This window comes from Astatotilapia calliptera, chromosome 3 (assembly GCF_900246225.1).
Source record: "Astatotilapia calliptera chromosome 3, fAstCal1.2, whole genome shotgun sequence".
Classification (NCBI taxonomy): domain Eukaryota; kingdom Metazoa; phylum Chordata; class Actinopteri; order Cichliformes; family Cichlidae; genus Astatotilapia; species Astatotilapia calliptera.
Genome location: NC_039304.1, coordinates 38,464,072 through 38,485,660, shown reverse-complemented (window position 1 = coordinate 38,485,660; position 21,589 = coordinate 38,464,072). Strand labels below are relative to the sequence as shown.

Genomic DNA, 21,589 nt, shown 5'->3' with positions numbered 1-21,589 from the left:
TTATTTCAGGCTTCTAAGAGATGATCAGCGCCACCAAGGCAGCCCTGCGTTTGAGACATAGAACGTGGACTCTGACGTACCGACAGAATAACTCAGAACTTACTAACAGCACAAATTTGTTTGTATTGCTGTTAAATGTGTGCGTTTACAGCCATTACTGCGTTGTTCTTTTAAATCTGCATATTGCCCAGTCTGTGCGAGCTTGGAAGGAGTGTACTACACCGTATCAGTGTTTCCTGTTTAAGCCACAGTCGGTGAGAAGGCTGTGATTGCTTATGCACGGACACACTTGTGCGTCGCGTGCATGTGTGGCATGTAGGAAAAGAAAAAGGCAAAGAACGTGCAAACTGCTAAAGATGAACAGTGTGTTCTAGTATTCATCTTTAGTGGTTTGCACATCACTTCCTGTTTATGATTCATAGACAAAAAAAAAGAAAATCATGTCTTCCACGATAAATAACTGAAATCATAAACAACAGATTTATATTTTGGGCCCATTCAGACAGAGAAATGCAAGGAAGCTAACACAGAGCTGCAAAAGAGAACTTGTTGACTGGATTTCCAAGACGATTTGTCAGTGACTGGGTCTCTCCTGTGGGCTGACATATAATTGCTAGTTTTTTTTATCTTGTGCTTTTACATGAAAAAGTGCAGCAGTCCAATCAGATATTAGCTATGAAAGACTTCATAGTTGTTCTCCTATGCAAAGTGTCTCTGAGTGAAAGAGCCGTATGGACTCAAAAAGAGCCTGTATCAGTTTTTAAGTTACAGATAAACCTGCACTGATTGAACCATTGCTCTACCAGTGAAGTCTCTATTTTAACTGGTAGAAGAAGTGCATGTGCAAGTAATTATAATCCAATCTTTCCAAACTGCAGAAAAATAAATAAAAAATGTAAAACATAATTCAGAGGAAAAAAAAACCCAGGTGGAGGTGTCCTCTTAAAACCCAAACACACCTCCACTTCTTTCTTCACTCCAGCTAAACAAACAGCTGCAGTCTGACTCATGTTTTTGTGTATTATGGGGTGCCGGCAGGTGATCCTTTGAGGCTGTTAAGGGCTGCGTGGATCCTGAAGTGCAGTCTGGACTCCATGGAGTAGTCCTTGTAGTTCGTCCTGATGATGACACACAATCAGAATCTCAAATAAACACGCGTTTCGCAATCCTGCCTGCGCAGGAATGTTTTGTTTGGTTAGTATTTTTTTCTAAACCACTGTAAATACCTCACTCGTGCATTTAGTGCCACATAAACAATGCTGTTTTTCCTGTCTGCGCAGCTCGAGTTATGGTTGCAAATTTCCACTGTAGCATCCTTTAATGTTTTCACAACAAGCACACTATGAAGTGTCTTGATGCATGCTCAATCATCCAGGTAAGTAAATCTCTAAAAGTTGATTCTGTTCATCTGGACGTAGCATTTTCGTTTTCTCCGAATGAAAATAAATAGAATATAAGTGTGTGTGTGTGTGTGTGTGTGTGTGTGTGTGTGTGTGTGTGTGTTCATTTAAAGGTATCTAAAGAGCAGCGACTCCCAAACTGTACGCTGCAGCTCCCTGGTGGGGTATTAAGGTACTTCAGGTGAGACTTGGGAAGTCATTTAAAATAAAATAAAAAGAATAAAAGAACTGAAATAGTTATTTCTTGTAATTCATTTGTAATGCCATCTAAAATGTTAAGGACAATACAATATAATTATTTCATATTTCCATTTCTATTCCAACTTTGAGATATTTTGATGCCTTCAAATTTATTTATTTTTTTGTGTGTCTCATAAACGTGTGTTTATAAGATTTCCAATGATTACATTTAGTTTTTATGAAACTTTTTACCAGCATCCCAACACATGCTCTAATTGGGGTTACAGTAGAATTTCCATTAAATATGTACATTTTAGACAAATCCAATTAATCCAATGGATTAAATAAATTATAAATTATATATAAATGGAGGCATGGCTGTCAGGTGGCAGAAGTAATGAAAATAAACAGGAAATGCTTCATTTTCTGTTTGTGTGATCAGCACAGATAAGACTGAAAGTTTGGGGGCGCTGCAGATTTTCACATTACAGAGTTAGAGCAGTCTGTTTAGGAATGGCTTATAAAGAGTGTTTAAGCAGAACTTACTTGGCGTTCTCGATGTATGTGGTGGCCTTGAGGAAGTCTCCCTGTTGTTTATACAGCAGACCCAACTCATAAAGGGTGAAAGGAATCAAGTAGTGATCATATCTGATCCGACCCTCACTGAAAGTAAAGCCCATTAAAGCATTATCTTTATTTTCAGAAGGTAAACCACAGCATTAACTGCCTAAACAAGGTCGTCGGCATGCTTTTGTGTTCTTATCTGTGCTTGTGTTACCTGGAGAGCACCTGTGTGAAGCACAGCTCAGCCTGCAGTAACCTGCCCAGGTGCTTCAGGCAGAGTCCCTTCAACATCTGGACCAGACAGCTGTCATCTGTGTGAAACTCTGACGGATCTGAATGAGAGATGGACTGTTAGACATAGATTTACATAAGCTCCTAACCTTTCATTAGCCAGTAATTATTCAGCAGTAATAACCTTACATGACAACCTAACGCCTTCTGAGATAAAAGGATTCAGAATGGAGACTTAAACATATTTAGCTCCTGGAATACACCAGCTGTTTTTTGGCTGTATGTTTTAAGTCATTGTCCATCTGCATTATGAAACGCCGCCCAATCAATGTGACTACATTTCGCTGAATATGTGCAGACAGTATGTTTCTTAACATCTCATATTCCTTCAGCTGCTTCTGTCCTGTGTCACATCATCATTAAACACTGGTGTCCCAGTGCCACCTGTAGCCACGCACGCCCAAGACATCACACTGTGTCCGCCGTGTTCTACAGATGATGTGGTGTGCTTTGGATCATGACCTGTTCCACTCCTCCTCCGTAGTATTTTTCTCACCATCATTCTGGTAGAGGTTGGTTTTGGTTTCATCTGTCCAATAAATGTTTTTCCAGAACTGTGCTGGGTTTTTTTTTAGAAATGTTTTAGCAAAATTCAATCTAGCCATCCTATTCTTGAGGCTTATAAGTGGCTTGCACCTTGCAGTGAACCCTCTGTATTTACTTTCACGCAGTCTTCTCTTCATGGTAGATTTGGATATCAACTCCTGGAGAATGTTGACGTGTTTGGCTGTTGTGAAGGGGTTTGTCTTTAGCAAGGAAACGATTCTGTGATCATCCACCACTGTTGTCTTCCGTGGATGTCCAGGTCTTTTTGCATTGCTGAGTTCACCTTTCTTTCTCAGGATGTACCAGACTTTTGCCACTCCTAATATTGTAAAAATTTCTCAGATGGGTTGTTTCTGTTTTTGCAGATTCAGGGCGGCTTGTTTCACCTACATGGAGGGCTCCTTTAACCAAATGCAAGCACTACACCTCAAATCAACTCCAGGCCTTTTATCTGCTCAATGGATAATGACATAGTGAAGGAACTGCCCACACCTCATAAACCCTTCATCCAATTTGAATGTGGACAGCAGAGTTCACACATTGTTTGTATATAAATGTATTTAGAACATGTTTCAGTAAACAGGTAAAAAAATCCAAGTATAAATGGCCTAACTGTAATAATGAGCTCACTGTATTCAAATGGCCTCCACAGTAACCAGCTCTCTCACAGATCTCTTCAATAGAACACCTTTGAGATGTAGTCCAACAGCAGTTTCAAATCATGGATGTGAAGCTAACAAATCTGTCAAACTGTGTGGAGCTATCATGTCAACAAGGTCTGAATTTTCTGAAGACTCTTTAGAACCCCTTGTTCAATCATTAACACAAAGAATTAAGGAAGTTCTCAAAGCAAAAAAGGCTCCAACAAAATGTGTCAAATGAGTGTAAAATACCCAAGCTTTATCGAAGACTTAAATGTAATTAGATTCTTAACAAAACAGCTGTGGTAACATCTTATAGCCGACTCCATGTGCACAGTTTTGTGATGTCTCAGGAGTTTTAATCAGTGTAGATGCATGAATACTAATATCAGCTGCTTACATGCAGACTTGAAATCACTAACATGAGCAAAATAGAAGCAGGCCCAGGACAGAACCCTGTGGAACGCCTGTTTTACTCTCATGAGATACTATTGGCAGCACACAGTGTTAGCAGTAGTGCTAATAGCAGAGGTGCAGTGTTGAGCTCACTGGGGTCATTGCGAAGCTGCTCCTCTGCCTTCTCTATGGTTACCAGCAGGGACTCGGCACAGTCGGCTCGCTTTCCGACGATGGTGAAACCATTCCACACGTACATCATCTCCTAAAAGAGACAACAATTGTGCGTTATACTTCACTACCAGCTCATTCAGAGTTCATCACACTCAACTAACCACTCTCAAAGTAGTGAGTTTATTATGTGCATGTGAATGTTTGTGTACCAGCAAAGGGATGACCAGGGGGATGGGGTTAGCAGCTTTGTAACGCCTGGACTTCCTCACTGCAAATTTCTCCGTTGGAATGGACTTCCCAGCCAGGCGCTGTTTCAGCCCCTCCACCTGCCTACACACACACACACACACACACTGTCTTACTGCTAATCCTGGCCTTAAACATAGCTCGGCTCTACCTACTTCACATAGGTCGATTCAGCTCAGGGTGTTTAAAAAATACATGTAAAAAACCGGCTGACCTGAAGAGCTCCACAACATTCTCCCCCGTCTTCTTCAGCTCCTCCTCTGACATCATGCTTAAAATGGCTGCCTTCTGGTAAACATAGATAGCCTGCAGAGAGCAGGTTTTATATTGAACTATCACGGACTTTTATGGTTCCATTTCTGTGCCTGATATATGAAACACATCTGTTTTTCTTCTGAGCTTACCTTGGACCAGCGACTCTCCTTGCACAGCAAGTCAGCATATTGGTACGCCTGTTCCCACTCCTGCTGGTACGAGTGAGTCCACATGAGCTCCCAGTAACACAAGTGGTGAATCTGCTTCCACTCCTGCTGGCTGCTCACACACTCCTCGTACTTGGCCCGAGCCTAAAAGAAACACAGAACACTTAGACCTGCTGTTCAGGTTTGTAAAGGAAGTGCAGAGGGATGGGAAAAACCAGTGAAAAGGGAAAGATTTCTATTAACTTCATTTTAATTCCACATAAAGTAGAACAGAGAACAATTTTACTTCTTTGTTTAGCTGATAAATGTGCTGAAATCCTTGCGCTGAAACGTCTAGTTTTCATTTGGACTTTGGCACTGAGGGTCTGAAAACACAGGGACAAACCTTCTCAAAGTTTCCTCGCAGCGCGGCAATGCGAGCAGAGTAGAAGAGGATTATGGAGCCCTAAAATAAAAAACAAACATGATGTTTATTTAGTTACGGCCGAGTTTACTTAGACGACTGTTTGCGGTTTACTTACTTTGGGGTATTTCTGTTGGTATGGCTCCAGCAGAGCTTCAGCTTCCACCAGGTTCCCCTCTGCAGTTCCTGATCAAAGAGAACACAACAACATTCACTGCCTAATCTGCTAAGCAGCAGAAGATGCTTCTGGCTTTATTTAGGCCTTTGTGGTCGGACATTTGAAGCCAGATTAAGATGGTGAAGCTGAGGTTTCTCTACCAAGACTGAACCCCCCCCCCCCCCAAAAAAAAAAAAAAAACATTAAAGTGTTTCCTACCCAGTATGAGTGAGACGTATGTGTGGTAGAAGAGCAGAGTCAGAACACAGAGGATTGACCGCAAACTGTGGCTGGAAGCTCCCTCTCTCAACTGGGACAAACCAAAGCCCTGCAGACAGATAGAGAAACAGTATGATTTTGTCTGTGTAGCCTATAGTGGGTTTTTAAAATGTTATTTTAAACAGAGCTTGTACTCACCCTGTTTCCTGAGAACCCGATAAACTCCAACAACCTCAAAATTCTCTGAGGGAGGAGAGACAACATCTGGAAGACAAAAAGATTTCCCTAAAATCAATCATTCAATAAAATCAACAAAATTGTGCTTTCAATGAACCATTATGTGCCAGATTCAATATAACCTGTGGATTGATGTAAAAAAAAGAAAAAAAGAAAGGATGTGGGGCCAGTGATGGTGCGTCCAACGACCAGTTCAGCTGTGAAACAAACTGGCTGAAGTGGACTCTCGTTAATCTTAAGAGCTTAAAAGGAGGTGTTTAACTGAAAAGTGACGATTCTGACTCGATTAATGAAAAAATTAGTGTAAGGACACATGAAGTATATGAAGCCGTTCATAGGTTTATAGGACTCTCACTAATATTTTTCTTTTATCTGTACTTTCACATTAAAATGCCAACCAACGTGCTTCATCAGCTGCACTGTGTGGACGTTTTAGCTGCTTCCATCCAACTAATAAAGAAAATTTGTAGATTTCTTGTAGATTATATTAAAGTAATAATATAGATAAATATACAATACAGAAAGCATTTACATTGGCCTTTTTTTGGATCCGTAAAAGTTTGACCCTCTGGCCTGATGATCCAGTGGAGAAAAAAAGATGGACACTGGATGTGCTTTATTCTGAGCGAGACGGCATCGTCCTAATTACGGCAGATTAAACCAGCATTAAACTTACCTACATTAACTGACTCCTGTGGATTAAAAAAACAACAACTCACCAGGTTGAAAGAGCCAATGCCCAGCTTGACTCCACCCTCGAACTGTCTAAATGAATCTGATTGGCCGGCCACGTCTTGAGTGGCATTGAGCACATTCTGACAGTCCCTATTGAATACATAACAATCATGTTAACAATGATATTTCTACTAAAATACATTTAAAATGTTTCATTTCCTCCATAGATCATTCACTCACTTGTAGATTTGGTAGCTGGTCCGAATCTTGATCCCTCCTTTGATGAAACTGATCATGTTCTCATCCTAGAAAAAGGAAATATAGATATAATATATAATTAAACAGCCTTATTATTAGTCTTACCAGAAGCTTCTCATGAGTCATGATTCTGGCTCAAATCCTAAATGGCTTCTAACCACACACACTATAAAAGATGCAGTTTCCGAGTGTGTAAAGTGAAGCCAGTGCTCACTCATCATCACATCCATTTTCGATGGTGAAAACACTCAGCTCGAGGTTACAAAAGGCATCACAGTAGCAACATCTCAAACCAGAAGGTTTAACTGAACCCAACCTGAAAAACAGTGGACGACCCATCATGTGTCCTGAATCACCCTTCATTAATGCTGGCGTCAAGCTATGATTGATGAGGAAGCAATTTTTAATCTTTAATTTAACACTCAAAGCGTCTGTACTTCAGGTTCTCTGCCTTTTAATGTTGTTACACATTCACACGAGGAACATTTAGCAGCCACTGCGGGAACTGCACTTTAAAGGGGCTTTCAACTAAGGTTACGTATGAAATATATATGAAACGAAAGCAAATACGTGAGCAGGCACACAGGTGAAGTTAAAGGCAGACAGCATTTCTGACCTGTACAAACGTCAGCGTTGCTTTCTGCAGCAGACATTCAGCGTAGCAAAGCTCTGCGTGCATCTCTCCTGCAAACACACCAATGCAGCACACTGACTTCCAGCTCTCTAAATTTTCTTCACTTTCTGTAGACGTCAGTGGAGTGATGTGTGGGCATGTGTTTACAAACCTTCCTGCAGGTTGGACTGCTTGCTGATCAGCCCGGACAGAGATCCGACCATCGAGTTCTTCTTCCTGAACCTAGAGAAACAACGAGGAGACGTTAAATCTCATATTTAACCAGTCTCTACTGTTGCAGTTTGAGATGACATTAAACGTTGCTGTGCATGGGGGCCTAATTGTTCTCATTTGAAAGAGACTTTGAGATGAAGAACTAAAAGTATATAAAGTATAAAATTGCAATAAAACAATTAGTAGAAAAACCTCCTGTGGGTATTCCCATTTACTGAACCTTTGTTGAGTGTTTTCTTGTAACACTATGAGGATCATTTTCCCTTTCCCCTACAGAGACAGGATTGCTTGATATAGATTGTGATTGTGATATAGCTTTTTGAAATCATATTTTTTCTCCCTCATTTTTGGAACACAAAGCTACGGTATATATAATATTCTAGAATATCTAATATCAGCGGTCTCCAACCTTTTTCGCGCCACGGACCCGTTTATGTCCGACAATATTTTCACGGACCGGCCTTTTAGGTGTTGCGGATAAATACAACAAAATAAAACCAGTACCGGTACAAAAAAGGAAGATTTATTCATAACACATGGGAAAAGACCCAGGGAAACAGAGTTAACAATAATAACGCTAAAAAAACAACGAGAAAAACTAATAAAACCAATAAAAACCATAAATTTCACACCCGAGCCTCAACTCTCGCGGCCCAGTGCCAGATGACTCACGGACCGGTACCGGTCTGTGGCCCGGGGGTTGGGGACCGCTGTCTAATATCATAAATGGCTTAAAAGACGGAGATAGCCACTGTGGCGTCACCCATTAGTTTGTGAAGCCTGGAGATTAGATTAGCGTTTTCACCTTGAACTTCTTGGTGTTCGGGACTGGCTGCCTGACAATCTAGATAACAACTTGTCAAATCAACAGCCAGTGAGTAGATCTTCGATAATTCTCCTTCATGAAACTTAGAATGAACAAAAAATTACAAAATGGATACATTTTTTATTTAATATGACCTGAAACTAATAACTGAAGCCCATAAGTTCATTGGGAAAGTGTTTTCAGAAGCCACACAGCAAGCGTACTGCTCTGTCAGAGTTCTTTAAGCTGCATGTTATTCTGAAACCACAGCTATTGCTTCCTGCAGGCCGCGAACAGGAATGTGTATTTAAGGCACTTCAGCACTGGCTTCACTTTTCAGACTTGAACGTGCCCATTATGATGCAGCCACACAGCCCGGTCACCATTCATACAGTTACTCACTGCAGTGCCACTGCGCACACACAATCTCTGATTCAGCGCCAGAATTGGAGAAGAAAATGAAATTATCTGCTGCTGATTTTCTTTATTATTCTGGACAATTCAGGGCTGAAGGATGAGTCACTTTTTCCAGACTTTTCAGCCTCAGAAATCTTTTTGCAGCCACAGTGGTCGTACCGCAGTTTGTTTCATTACGTTATTACATGTTGCGAATGGACTGAAAAGCTTCCTCGCCCAGAAACATTAAGGCTATAAACAGGAAGAAGACCATGTTTTCCTGCCTCTCACCTCTGACAGGTGTGCAACGCCTCCTTGATGGTTGCCATGGCAGTCTGGATGTCTCTGTGCTCAAAGGTCATGGTCGCCTGCATCACCAGGATGCTGCTGTATCCCAGAGCGTGGTACATGCTGTCTCTCCACCTGCGCACAGCAGCAGTCATTAATAACAGGGAGCTACGACTCCAGCAGACACTAGAGAAAGAGAGAGGTGTAACGAAGCAGCGCGAGGTAACGACTGCTGTGGTTACCATGGTTTGAGGAGATCCAGGGCTTGAGAAAACTTGTTGTTGAGGACCAGGTTGAGAGCACACTGAGTCTCCTGGATGGCAGTCTGCAGATCCATGTTACCCGCCCTACACAAAGGCAGAACCAGCAGTCAGCACAGAGCGTGACTAAAAGTGAAAGATACACAGGAAACGATCCTCACACACACACACTCAGTCTGTGCGCTGCAGGTGTGTGTGTGTGCATGTGTGTGCATGTACTCACGCAGGTATCCGATCAAAGGCATCTTCGAAGCTGTCCTGAAACACACACAAACACAGAGTTTAGTTCTCAGCATCCTCCTCCAGGTGACAGAAAGGCCTGTGAGACGTCTGATTGGACGCGATTCTAAAGCACCACATTTCATTTGTACAATGTGTGTAATCAGCAACAAGTTTGCACTGCTCGGGAATTACTGGAAGGCTACATGACCCGAATCCTGAACCACGCCGCCATGACTCTGACCTACTCGAGGGCTCTGTGAAACCATCGGAGTCATTTCAGAACTGAACCACGAACTATTCATTCACCGCCACACACGCTGGGAACAAAAAGAAAACCATTTTTATCTCATTCTTCAAAGTGATGTAAAGAATCCATCAGGTTTCAGTCTGAATTATATCCTATAAAATAATACCAGAGTCTTTTGACTGTTAAGTAATTGTAGTTTGCGTTTAATCGAACTGCTTTAAATTTTTAGTGTAGAATGAAGTTATTTCCGACTATCCAGGCAATGTTCTATTTAATTTTTATTTATTTATTTTTTGGGTCTTGTAAATTTATTCCAGTTTTTTTTATTTTTAACCTTTCAGACACTACTTTTTGAGAGTTATTCAAGAGTTTTCGAAGCTTAAGGTGTCTGGATTTTCCAAATTGTTATCAGTGACTTCTCGAGTTGTCACAATTCAGGGCTTCCTCTTAAAAAGCCTTTGAGATTTATTCCTGAGTAATCAAGGGAATACAGGACTTATGATAAATATTCTGACAATTGTAAGAGCTTTTCAAACTTTTTGCAATTTTTCTGCCTTTTCACGATTTTGCACAAATTTCAGAGTTATTCCAGTTTTGGGGGAATAGTGTGTCAGTTTTATGGACCTCCCAGGGCTATTCGAGAGTGCCTGGATTATTCCTGAATTTCAGGTTTTTCGTTTGTTTGTGTTACTGAGACTTTTCAGCGTTTGCGGGGCGTGTTCCAAGAATGCCCTATATTCCTATACTTTTCAGTTACTATGCTGTAAAGTGTTACAGCCCCGAGAAAGCAGCCATAGAAATTAAAATATGAATAGTTCAGAGCGTTTCCATCATTCAGTGTAAGATGGTTTCTCTGAAGTCTGGAATTTGTGTTTTATATTTTAGTAAATACCTGCAGTGCTAATAAGGGTCACAAGGGTCATACATGGCTTAACATGAGTAATAACAATCATGCTGCAGAGCATTAATTCATTAGGCTAATTCAAGGTTTTCCATTCATTTCAATGCAGTCAGCGATTCAGGGAAGATTGCTGTTAGAGGAACTGCTGCCCATTGCTTAATGCTAAGACCTGAACCCTAGAATTAGGTTCGAAACTCCAGATGTTTGAAAGACAATATTTCTAGCATAAATCCAAAAACACTTTTACACACATCTACACGTGTAAGCACGACTGCAACACTTCAGAGGTCTCAACTATGAAATATAAGGATTCATATATGTGCGTAATGGTGTAAACAGATTTGTGTCCACACTACATAAGTAACATTTACACAGCATGTCAGCAGCAGGCTAATAATAGCTACACAGTGGCTCCTTACATAATAGGGTGCAGCTGCAGTCAGCGCTGTAAAGTAACTCTGCCTGCAGGCAGCAGCTTCTCACTGCTCCACATTGGAGCACTGTGACCCATCTAACCACAAAACATATATTTAAATCAAAAATATATAAAAGAAAAGAACCAAAAAGTGAATCATTGTGAGTTAATAAGAACACAAAAATATCATAGAAATGTGGAAAAAAGCCTTGGAAAGAGAAAAGAACAAAAAGTGACAACATAAAGAAGTGAAAACAAATATACAGAGACACAAAAACACCCCAAAAAGAAGCAAGACTAGTAAACAGACAAGGTATGTAAAAGAAAAAAGCAGGAATTAGAGACATGAAGAAAATACCTATAAATAAACAAATAAATAAAAGTGCTAAACTTCAATAAAGTACCATACCACCTTTATTTATAAAGCACTTTCACATAAAACCAGGATTCACAAAGTGCTGTTCAAATAGCACAAGCAAAGTAAAAGTAAAATAAAAAAATAAGATAAAATATGTTAAAACAAATTGAGTTAACCTCTTAATATGTTTTAAGAAGCGTTTTAAACTCAGAAAGAGAAGAGGCCTGCCTAACGTGCAAGTACTAAGAAAAGACACAAGAAGTTAAGCAACAAATGAGTTTAAAGACACACTCACAGAAACAACCACAAAAAAGCAAAACAGCTAGAAAGACTTAAAAGCAATATAAATACAAAGTATCAAAATAATCACAAAAACATTCAGCAGAAACAAAAATTACTACAAAGGTGAAAAAATAAAAATGAGTACAAAAAGACTTTAAAAGTGGATCTGTTCATTTTGCCAGTGTTTTACCTCATTTTGATTGTGGTTTTCCTCTTTTTGGGGGTTATTTTATGTTGTTTTGAGGGCATATTTACTGAGAGTTCAAATGGCTTCAAAGAAACAAATTGACAAGAAAGAAAAATAAATTTTAATAAATTCACAAGAACAAAAAATAAAACATCAACAAAGAGGCAGAAAAAGTTCTTATTGCAAGCAAACCGCAACAAAAAAAAAAAAAAAACAGCACAAAAACACATTACTGAAAATAATGAAGGCCTCAAAAAATACATAATCAGAACTGACAACCAGAAAAAACTAAAAATATAGAATAAAAGAAAAAAACAAAATCAAAAAAAGAGAAAAAGTCAAAATCATGGACAAGCAAACATCGATAATAAAAGAAAAAGAAAGACTGGAATAAGTAAGACGGGATTAGCACAAAAAGTAGAAAAAAAATTAAAATATATACACGAGTAAAAAAGAAAATAACCATGAACCACCACATTTCACGCTTTGACTCATTTAAATTTAACGGTAGAATTTTTAATGAAACAACAAAGTAATGCAAGTATATCAGACGTGTCGATCAGACATGTGCACAGGAGCAAATAAAGGACATTAACATGTGCTGAGTGTCAGCATCCCTGAAGGTTAAAAATGGTTTTTACAAGAATTACAAACTCTACGGAGTGACTCTTCCTGCAGGCAACAGCTTCAAGTCTGATTTTTCTGACATGTTTACATAACTCACTACAGCCCTGTGTGTGTCTTTTACCCTGAGAGAGAGGCCTTTAAATGAAAACAATGGAAAACGAGACACAGGACAGAACACAGAAGAATAATAGGAGGCAGAAAATTACTAAAATACGAGACATAATCCCTTCAGAAGTAACATTTGTAAAAAGTTTCTTTTTAAGTTAAAAACAAAACCACACAAAGAGAATCAATTACCTCCAATGCCCAAGAGACAAAACTAACCACACACAACAAATACAAACATGACAGAGGCCAAAAACCAACCAGAAAAAGAAATGAAATAATGGAGAAACTAAAAATGATTAAAAGTACATTAAAAAAAAGATCAAACACAATCAAAAAGACATAAAAGGCCCACAAAAAACAGAAACGATGCTATCAGAAAGAGCATAATTCCCACAAACATAGATGCAAAGAAAAATATCCAAAAAACTAACAGAAACACGTAAAATGCCATCAAAAAGAAACAAAATTCCCACAAAAAGAATTAAAGCAAATGTAAGCAAGCAGCAAAGCAGCAAGAAGCAAAATGTCAGCAAACAATGTAAAATAACCCCCAAAAAGAGGAAAACCCCAATCAAAATAAGGTAAAAAAGTATGTATGTATAATGTAGAAAGATGAAATCAAAATGAGGTAAAAAACTGACAAAATGATCAGAGTATGTAGAAAGTTTTTATTGGCTGAATTATGGACCGAGTGTTATTTTATGTGCAAGTTTTTCTCTGTTTGAAAGTGAGGTGGAGAAAATGTAGCAGATGATGGAGGAGGAGGAGGCCGGCTGCAGTCAACAGAATATTTTCACAAAACTGGAAAAGTCCAAAAGTAAAAATGTGTGAATCCAAACAGACGTTGCTTCCTAACTCTTTTCATTCCAGCAGATGCTCCGTGTGGCATTCCCCTCTCGCTCTGTCAATGTTTTGGTCTGTTTGCGACATTCATGGCTAAGGAACAGCTAGCGATCACAGTGAATAAGACCTGGTTATGTTGTAACTCAGACCTTGCCAAAGTGTGGGGCTGGGGGGGGATGAAATGGGGGGAAAAAAAAGCAAAAAAAGAAACAACAACGCTTGGACACTGCTAGCACGGGGCGCCCACAGAAACGCAAAGCAGGAGGTGAAGCATCGCTGAATATGTTTCCAAACAAACTATCTTCCAAGCCAAAGACTAGAAAATATGGTGAAGCAAATCTTCTCTTTGGTTTCACCTGCACAAGTGCCGAGGTAGGTCTCCCCTGCAGGATTGGTTTCCCCTGCGTCACGAGCACGGACTGGGCTCTCCAAATCACAGACAAACAGTATCCCACATTCTTGATTTTTAGTTCACAAACACTTGTTGTAATGACTAACTACTCCTGACATTTTGGAGATGTTAGCTCTTATACCCAGTAAAGTCACCGGGCAGGATACCAAATAAACATTCAGGCTGGATCCTGCCACGATTTGTTCCCTCGGTTCAAATCACGGACAAACAGTATCCCACAGCTGTTTATGTTTTTAAACCCATTTTGCACAGAGAGGCCTTTTTTGAAATATTTTTCTTGTAAAACAAAGGGGAGCCTAGCAAAAAAAGTTTGGGAACCACTGTTGTAACTACAGCTGATAAAGGCTTTGTGTGGAAAGACTTCCTAGAAAAGTTGAAGCCGTTATAGCTGCAACTCTCTTGGGCCAGATAGCTTTGTAGAAAACAGAGACTACAGATGAGGAACATACAACCATTTAGTGTATTAAAGAGGTGTGAGTCATCGCCAGTTTTACAGCCTAATAATCGTGAAAGTCATTAAACCTAACCCACCATATCATACCTGAGAAAGGTGGCTACGCCCAGGCATCCAGACAGGCAGCAGTGGCTTTTTTAACAACTATATTTAGATTAACCATTAAATATTAATTTTTCGACCATAAAGAGAAAAAATATTGTTATTGTTATAGGCTGGGATCAATTTGGAAGAAATATGATCCAGTACATCTAAACAACCCATAAAAAACTGAGTTTAAAAGCTCATTTAGAAGTTGCATCATTTTATTTTATAGCTTTTTATTCCTGTTATACTTTGGTAGTTAAAGAAGTCAAACTAATACCAGCAGACCAGATACCAGCGTATTGCAAACACACAAAGCAAACACAAAGAGACAAAAAAAAGACAGAAAGCCTTAAACACTGAAAATAACCACAACTAGAAACTAAATGACTACACAAATAATTAAAACAAGTATCAAAAAGCACAAGGGATCACAGAAGAATGAAATGAACAAATGAAGAAAACCAAAAAGATGGTAAAGAAATCTACAAAATGGGCAGAAAACGACTATAAAAGGTAAAAATACAGGAACAAAAAACACAACCAAAACGTAACTACAAAGTAACACAACACTAACACAGAGAGACACAAACAGACTAAACTTCAACGATAGGACGACACAGGATTTCTGAACACGTTTGAAACAATCGAGATATAAAAGTCATTGAATATTTTTATCTTTCTATTCACTGTTTGACTTTATTAAGATGTAATGGTGACTTTAATCATGTTGGGATTTTCTGATATTTACAATCAAACAAAAACCAGATTTTTCGGAAAAATCTGCGTCACTTCTGTTTGATGTTACAGAGCAGGAGAGGTCAAAGTCAGAGACGCGTCTCCTGTGACTGCAGCAGCTTCCTCATCAATTAGTCAAAGCCTGCAACTTGTGTCCGATTACCCAACGCACAAATAACCCGGCTGCACTCGAGGAGCGCCTATGGAGCGTCCTCACAGCCCCATCGGAGCCTCGGACCTCCCTTACATCCTCCAGAACCAAATCTGTGACACCTGGAGTTAACAATGATCTTCCCTGACCTCTGACCTCACATGGGGAACAGAAAGCAGACAGAGAGTGTGTTTTCTTAACCACATCCTGCAAACTGAACTGGTTGCAAACCACTACGGGATCTGAGGTGTACTTAGGCTTACCAGATGCCATTAATAACAAATTAATACATTTCATATAAACTAGTGAATCTGAATTATATTTCTTCATTTTTTGGTATTTTGTAATTATTCTTTTTGAATTCTCCCACTTTTACTCCCATTTTTTTTTTACCCATGTTTGAACCCTCCCTTTTTCTCATAGTACCACCAGAGGAACACACAACTCCAAAGGGATTTGTGTTTCCTCCTGGTCCTGCATTATTGCCAAACTCACCTCTGGGATTCCTAAAATCTGCTCTCTGGACAACCTACTGCTTCAATTAAATAAGCACAAATTAAATTATCCACTTTGCGAGTATCTGTAAAAAAAAAAAAGCCTCTGTGTTGTCTGAGGAGGGCTTCAGCAGTCAGGCTTCCTAACTGGCTGTGAGAAAGGTGTGCATTATATTCTATAAGACTGAGCTGATCTGTGTTTTCTTGGCGTTGCTCACATTCCTGTCGCGCCTTTGGGTGTGTGCACTGCATGGTAGGATGAACTTAAGATCCTGGATTCACAGACAGTCAAATGTCACAGCAAACATGCCAAAACTGACATGATTAGTAGTTTCAGTCTGAGCAGAGGCAATACCCTTTCACTGAGTGTTTTTTAAATAAAAACAGCTCGCCTCACATTATTTAGAGCTGAGCGAAAGTCAGCTGAATTCCTCTGTATTAGGATGAGTCAAGGCTGAAGGGGTCGAACACAGGAGCATTTGTCAGCTGAAATGAGGAAATGACTGGCTGAGGTGTGACGCAAGAGGGCCTTAACAGAAAAAACCAACCCATGTCATCAACCTTAATGTCTGCAGCGGGTCTATCGGGGAAAATGGTCATTTCCATCTGAATCCTTGACACCTCTTCAGAGACAAACAGGTAAAAAGGCTTTATGGAGGCTAATTGGGTGTCCTGCTTGCTAAGTTCATCTGGTAGCAAAACAAGTAGTTTTAAGGGAGCTTAAGAGCCATGGACCTATAAATATCCTACTAAAATCCCCCTGGATTTTTAGTTTTGCTGAAGTCCTTGCAGATACCCAAACTTGCAAATAAGTGAAAGTCCTCATAAAAATCTTTCTTTAGTGTGTGCGCTGAACTGAACTCCTAGACGTCTCCAATTCTCTTCACATAGCAACTTGACGAAACCCTGAAACATCTCTAAATAGAAGTTAGTACAGAGTTTCAAAAAATATCCCAGTGGCCCTTCAGCCCCCTTGGCATGCTTTAGCGCTTGTCACTACCCGATCTGTACCGGAAACCCGATGTGTACCATGATGCGTGAATCTTACGTCACTTCCTCTCTTTGCCAACATTGTGACGGTTAATGTATTTGAATGGCACGGTTAGCGCCCAGTTAGCTCCTAGCATTTCTCAACAGCTCTGCCTCCTTTTCGACTGCCCGGGACATTTAAACAATGGATAATCCGTATACAAACAAAGTCGTGCTTTTCTACTCAACAGAGAGCGTTCCCCCGATTGAACAACAGCGCCGTAAAATAAGAAGAATGGCTCCTAATTACAGACTTAATAATACTGACTTAGTAATATGTCACGTGAAGATTCATCCGCCAGATTAAGTGTTTACTGACAATTGACAGTGATAGCGAACATCATCATCACTATTCCAACAATCCTCTCCTCACAGACAAGCATGAACACACTCTATCACTAAATCAAGTTTAACACACGTTTATAATGACTAGGGATGGGTATCGAAAACCGGTTCTTGTTGAGAACCGGTTCCCACTGTTTCAATTCCTTGGAATTGTTTGCCATTTTAACAAACGATTCCCTTATCGATTCCAGTCGCCCCGAATGACGTCACCACGTTGCGGAGCGTCATTTACCTGACAGGAAACACGGCGCCTAAGCTCAACGCTCAAAAGTTTGATTATACTTTACGAGAACGGATGACAACAGGGCAACTTGCAATACTTGCAAAGTAGATATTTCATTTAAGGGAGGAAACACTATGAATATGCAAAAGCATTTGCTCACAAAACACGCGATGACCTTAAATGAATGTCGTGTTTTTAATTCCGCTCCGGACTCGTGAATCTCAACCCAGCAGCAGCGGTAACGTTTGCACGTCCTCTCCCGTTAATGCGGCAGGTAAATAATCAACTAACAGTGCATATTATGTTAGCGCGATCTGCCTTATTACAAAACCTGCCATTACTGTGCATTTAGGTGACCATGATGAGAGAGACAGAGTTTGGCTCAGATGCTGGCAGTTGTCGCTGCAGTCTACCGGTAGCGTCTCCTTTCAGGCCAGACGAATGTCACCGAGCAGTGACTAAGTTTGTGGTAAAAGCCTTGCACCCATTTGCCACAGCAGATGCCCCCGATTTTCGGTAAGTGAATGTGTTTAATTGTAGGCAGGGACATTACTGGATATTCTTGTGTAATTGTCACAGAACAATTTATGTTATACTTTGTTATTGCTACAGAAGAACATTTATTTTATTATTTTACATTTACATTTTTTTTCCTGGGGACCCTGTGACACCACATTGAAGAGCCATAGGCTGGATCTCTTAAGATCTCACTGTTGGGTTTGTAAGGCCATGTTACTCCTCAATTTCTATCTTGTTCAAAGAGAAGATATAAAACAAAGTTCTAAGATAATCGACCTTAGTGTTCTCCTTTTAAAAAAAAAAAAGAATCGATAAAGAATCGAATCGTTAAACAGAATCGAAAATGGAATCGGAATCGTGAAAATCTTATCAATACCCATCCCTAATAATGACGCTACTCCGGTTTACAATAGGGTTCATTCGCTCGGTCAGCAAGTGGCGGTATCCTTGTACAAACTGCCATTAAATGAAACAGAAGAATAAGAAAACATCTGCACATGCGTGGTACGGATCCTGTAGACCCGATTTATAACTGTCTTTGTTTTTGTCTACATTATATAGAAAGGTTTCATTATCGCACACATTTTAAGAGATACCTATTATTGTTAACACCTTAATACAGGGGTAGGGGACGTTAGTCCTTAAGAGCCGGTGTCCTGCAGGTTTTAGATCTCACCCTGGGTCACCACACCTGAATCAAATGATTAGTCCATTACCAGGCCTCTGGAGAACTTCAAGACATGTTGAGGAGGTAATTTAGCCATTTAAATCAGCTGTGTTGGATCAAGGACACATCTAAAACCTGCAGGACATCGGCTCTCGAGGCCTGGAGTTCCCTGCCCCTGCCTTAACAGATACTCTGACCTGTAACTATCGTAAAATGCTTCGAGCGGAAGTACACGCCTGTCGAAAATGCATGGTACGGATTGGGTTTCCGGTACAGATCGAGTAGTGACAGCTCTCTTGGTGGTCCACTTTCTCAGGATATTTTAAGAGTTTATGGAGACTTCTTTTGGTTCCGTTTCTGTTTTGGGGGTCTTTTGTGCCTATTGCTGGGTTTTGTGTCTAGTGTCTTGTGGAGATGATTTTGAATGGCTGCTTCCAAAGAACACCTGATGGTCTCTACAGCCCAGCCATATATCCAGTATACAGACCTGCTGAACCCTGTCATCTAAACTAGAAAACCTCAAAATATCCTTTAACACCATGACAAACCAGTTGATGAACTCTCTTCTACATTACAGCTGTACTGCGACACTCCCCATTTGAACAGTGTGAACCAGGGAGGGTCAGGGTGGAGGACTGGCTTTAGTGAAAACAAAGGTTAAAAATTAAACCTGGGAACTCGGTTCCCATCATGTTACCACTGACAAAGTTAGCATACTGTGAACATTTTGACTTCCTCAGCTCACTGATGTTATCTTGTCACTAGTTTGAATGTGAATTTGAATGAATGTGGTGGTGTGAAAGTGCAGAAAAAAACCTGATATTTCCTGTGTTTACAATGCAGGAGGCAGCCTGTAGCTGAAATCAGAGCTGTCATTTACATGAAGCTGTGCACACATGCAGACACGTGAACCAATACTATCAGCTCACTTAGCGCTGAGACATAAATCCAATAATGAGCAGGCTGCCTCCACAGCTCTACACATAACTGAGGAAATACATCCAGAGCTCAGTGAGAATCCCATATTATGACAGATCTATGGTCCCATACATTGCTCAAGGATGGCGATCAAGATAAAATGAAAAGTTACTGTGCTGCATTGTATATTTATTAATGAATTGCCCTTTGGTGCACACCCCTGTCCTCTACTTTTACCACTTAATCAAAGTCCAAATTCACTCCCCACAGCCTGCGGCACATTTAGTTCAGTTCAAAGTAAACTGTTTTTTCCCCTGTGAGTAATCATTGTAAATAAAACGGATCTGGAATAGGTGTGATGATGGGTTTTGCTGTAACTCAGCTGCCCTACATGCGTGCAGCACTGTATGTTTGGAGAATTGTATAGATTAGGATCTATTTACGGTCAGTTGGGAGTTCATTTTGCATCCATGGATACAGTCTGTGGTGACTATAGAAGCACAAACATAGGAAAAAATGAAAGTCTCACTGAAATACTACAGGAGGCTTTGTAAGGTCGATTTCAACAGAAATATAGACAGGCGTGGTGAAAAGATGAGAAAACCTGACAGAAACCAATAAGGACTACGCGTTTATGTTGCATTATTTAGAAATGGTACCACTATACAGTGATAAAACACACTATATGTACACATATCTAGCTACCAACACATATACCACATAAGGCTTTCTCCTCTAGCAGCACAGTAGCAGTAGGTTATTTTTTTGTGTTTTAACGCACATCAACATTCAGAGCTAAAGAAAGGTAGTGCTAAAAACTGCAGTTCCTCTAACGTCAGCTAGAGGCTGGCTCAGAAAAGTGAGACTCTAATGTTAAAACATACAGTGGAAATTGAAAGAAAAAGCTGTGCAGCTAAATTTGACCTTCATAACAACTGTAAAGGGTTATAAATGTTCATATAACTCACCTATTCAAACTATATTAATGCTAGGGGGCGTGGCCACTGTTTTTAATGACGGCTGCTTGCTAGGTTTCACTCGAGCTAATTGGAGATGCTGAACCTTGTGCTGCTTGCGCCTTTCAAAGCATTTTATTACCAACACGTCCCTTTTAGGTCCCTGCAAAAATCCAGCATGGTCGCGGCCAAAACACCAATTTTGAAGCCAAAGCCATAGCTGTGGCCATCTTTTAATACAGTCTATGCTTTCCAGCCAAACAAAGGTGTGTGTTTTTAACGCCTAACCAGTTTCTGATATCATATTCACAGTTTAGGTGTAAAATCTGTCCTTTCCAGAACTCTGATGTGACAGAGAGACTAAAACACCCTCAACAGCCTGGTGGATGTAGCTCACGTGATGTAGGTATATGAGATCAAAGTGGGAACATCATCACAAATAACTGGTTACATCACGCACTGTGGACATGTCAGTGGAAATGCGTGCGTTAAATGCGATCTCCGGCTCCCACCTCCTCCTCTGCGGCCGCTCCGTTGCCTACGTGGGCCATGTCCGCTCCCGGTGCCTGTTCTCCCTCTGGTCCGCGGGTCGCCTGGTTCCGCTACGAGGACGGGCAGAGTCCCATGACAGCTGCAGCCGAACCTCCGCTCCTCTGCGGCTGCGCACGGATCTCCTTCTGCTCCTCTGCGCTCCGTTTATTTTGATTCTTATCGCCGTAGGTCCGCTTCGTCCTTGAGTCAGGCGCGCTTCTTTGCCTCTGCTCTCTTCCGTGAAAGAAACACGGAGAGAAAACACACCTCCCACATTTCCGTTTCTCCGCCCATAGAAAATAGAAGAGAGGGAGGAAATGAAGGAGGAGAGGAGAGAGGGAGGAAACGGAGGAGGCCAGTGTTTGTGTAAGCTGATCAGGCAGAGGCGCAGATTACATGTGAGCACGGGGCGGGGGCACATTAAGTGTGTAGGAGGGGGGGGCTCGTGTTTATTAATGGGACAAAAAAAAAAC

At 40.5% G+C, this 21,589-nt stretch overlaps 2 protein-coding genes across 2 annotated transcripts in view; one reads left to right on the top strand and one right to left on the bottom strand.

Annotated features, from left to right (window-relative positions):
- LOC113019455 (deleted in malignant brain tumors 1 protein-like) overlaps positions 1-21,589 on the top strand; it is a 616,212-nt gene that overhangs the window by 510,066 nt on the left and 84,557 nt on the right. The window lies entirely within an intron of this gene.
- On the bottom strand, positions 975-21,496 carry ttc39b (tetratricopeptide repeat domain 39B). The gene is made up of 19 exons (XM_026163211.1): positions 21,098-21,496; positions 9,629-9,663; positions 9,388-9,492; positions 9,149-9,280; positions 7,595-7,665; positions 7,426-7,493; positions 6,792-6,856; positions 6,596-6,701; positions 5,838-5,903; positions 5,640-5,748; positions 5,382-5,449; positions 5,246-5,305; positions 4,843-5,004; positions 4,653-4,744; positions 4,402-4,522; positions 4,172-4,283; positions 2,359-2,476; positions 2,127-2,243; positions 975-1,118 (listed from the first exon to the last, which is right to left on the bottom strand). Exons 1-19 carry the CDS (start codon positions 21,134-21,136, stop codon positions 1,022-1,024), a joined length of 1,743 nt encoding a protein of 580 aa, XP_026018996.1. The 5' UTR covers positions 21,137-21,496; the 3' UTR covers positions 975-1,021.

Bases quoted from the DNA above. Each gene is read 5' to 3' on its own strand.
- ttc39b (XM_026163211.1), bottom strand. From the start codon at position 21,136: ATGGCCCACGTAGGCAACGGAGCGGCCGCAGAGGAGGAG. The intron at 9,493-9,628 runs GTGAGTACATGC...GCCTTTGTGTAG, and splicing joins GCCTTTGATCGGATACCTGC to GGCGGGTAACATGGATCTGC. The intron at 5,450-5,639 runs GTAGGAAACACT...CTCTTTGATCAG, and splicing joins ATACGTCTCACTCATACTGG to GAACTGCAGAGGGGAACCTG.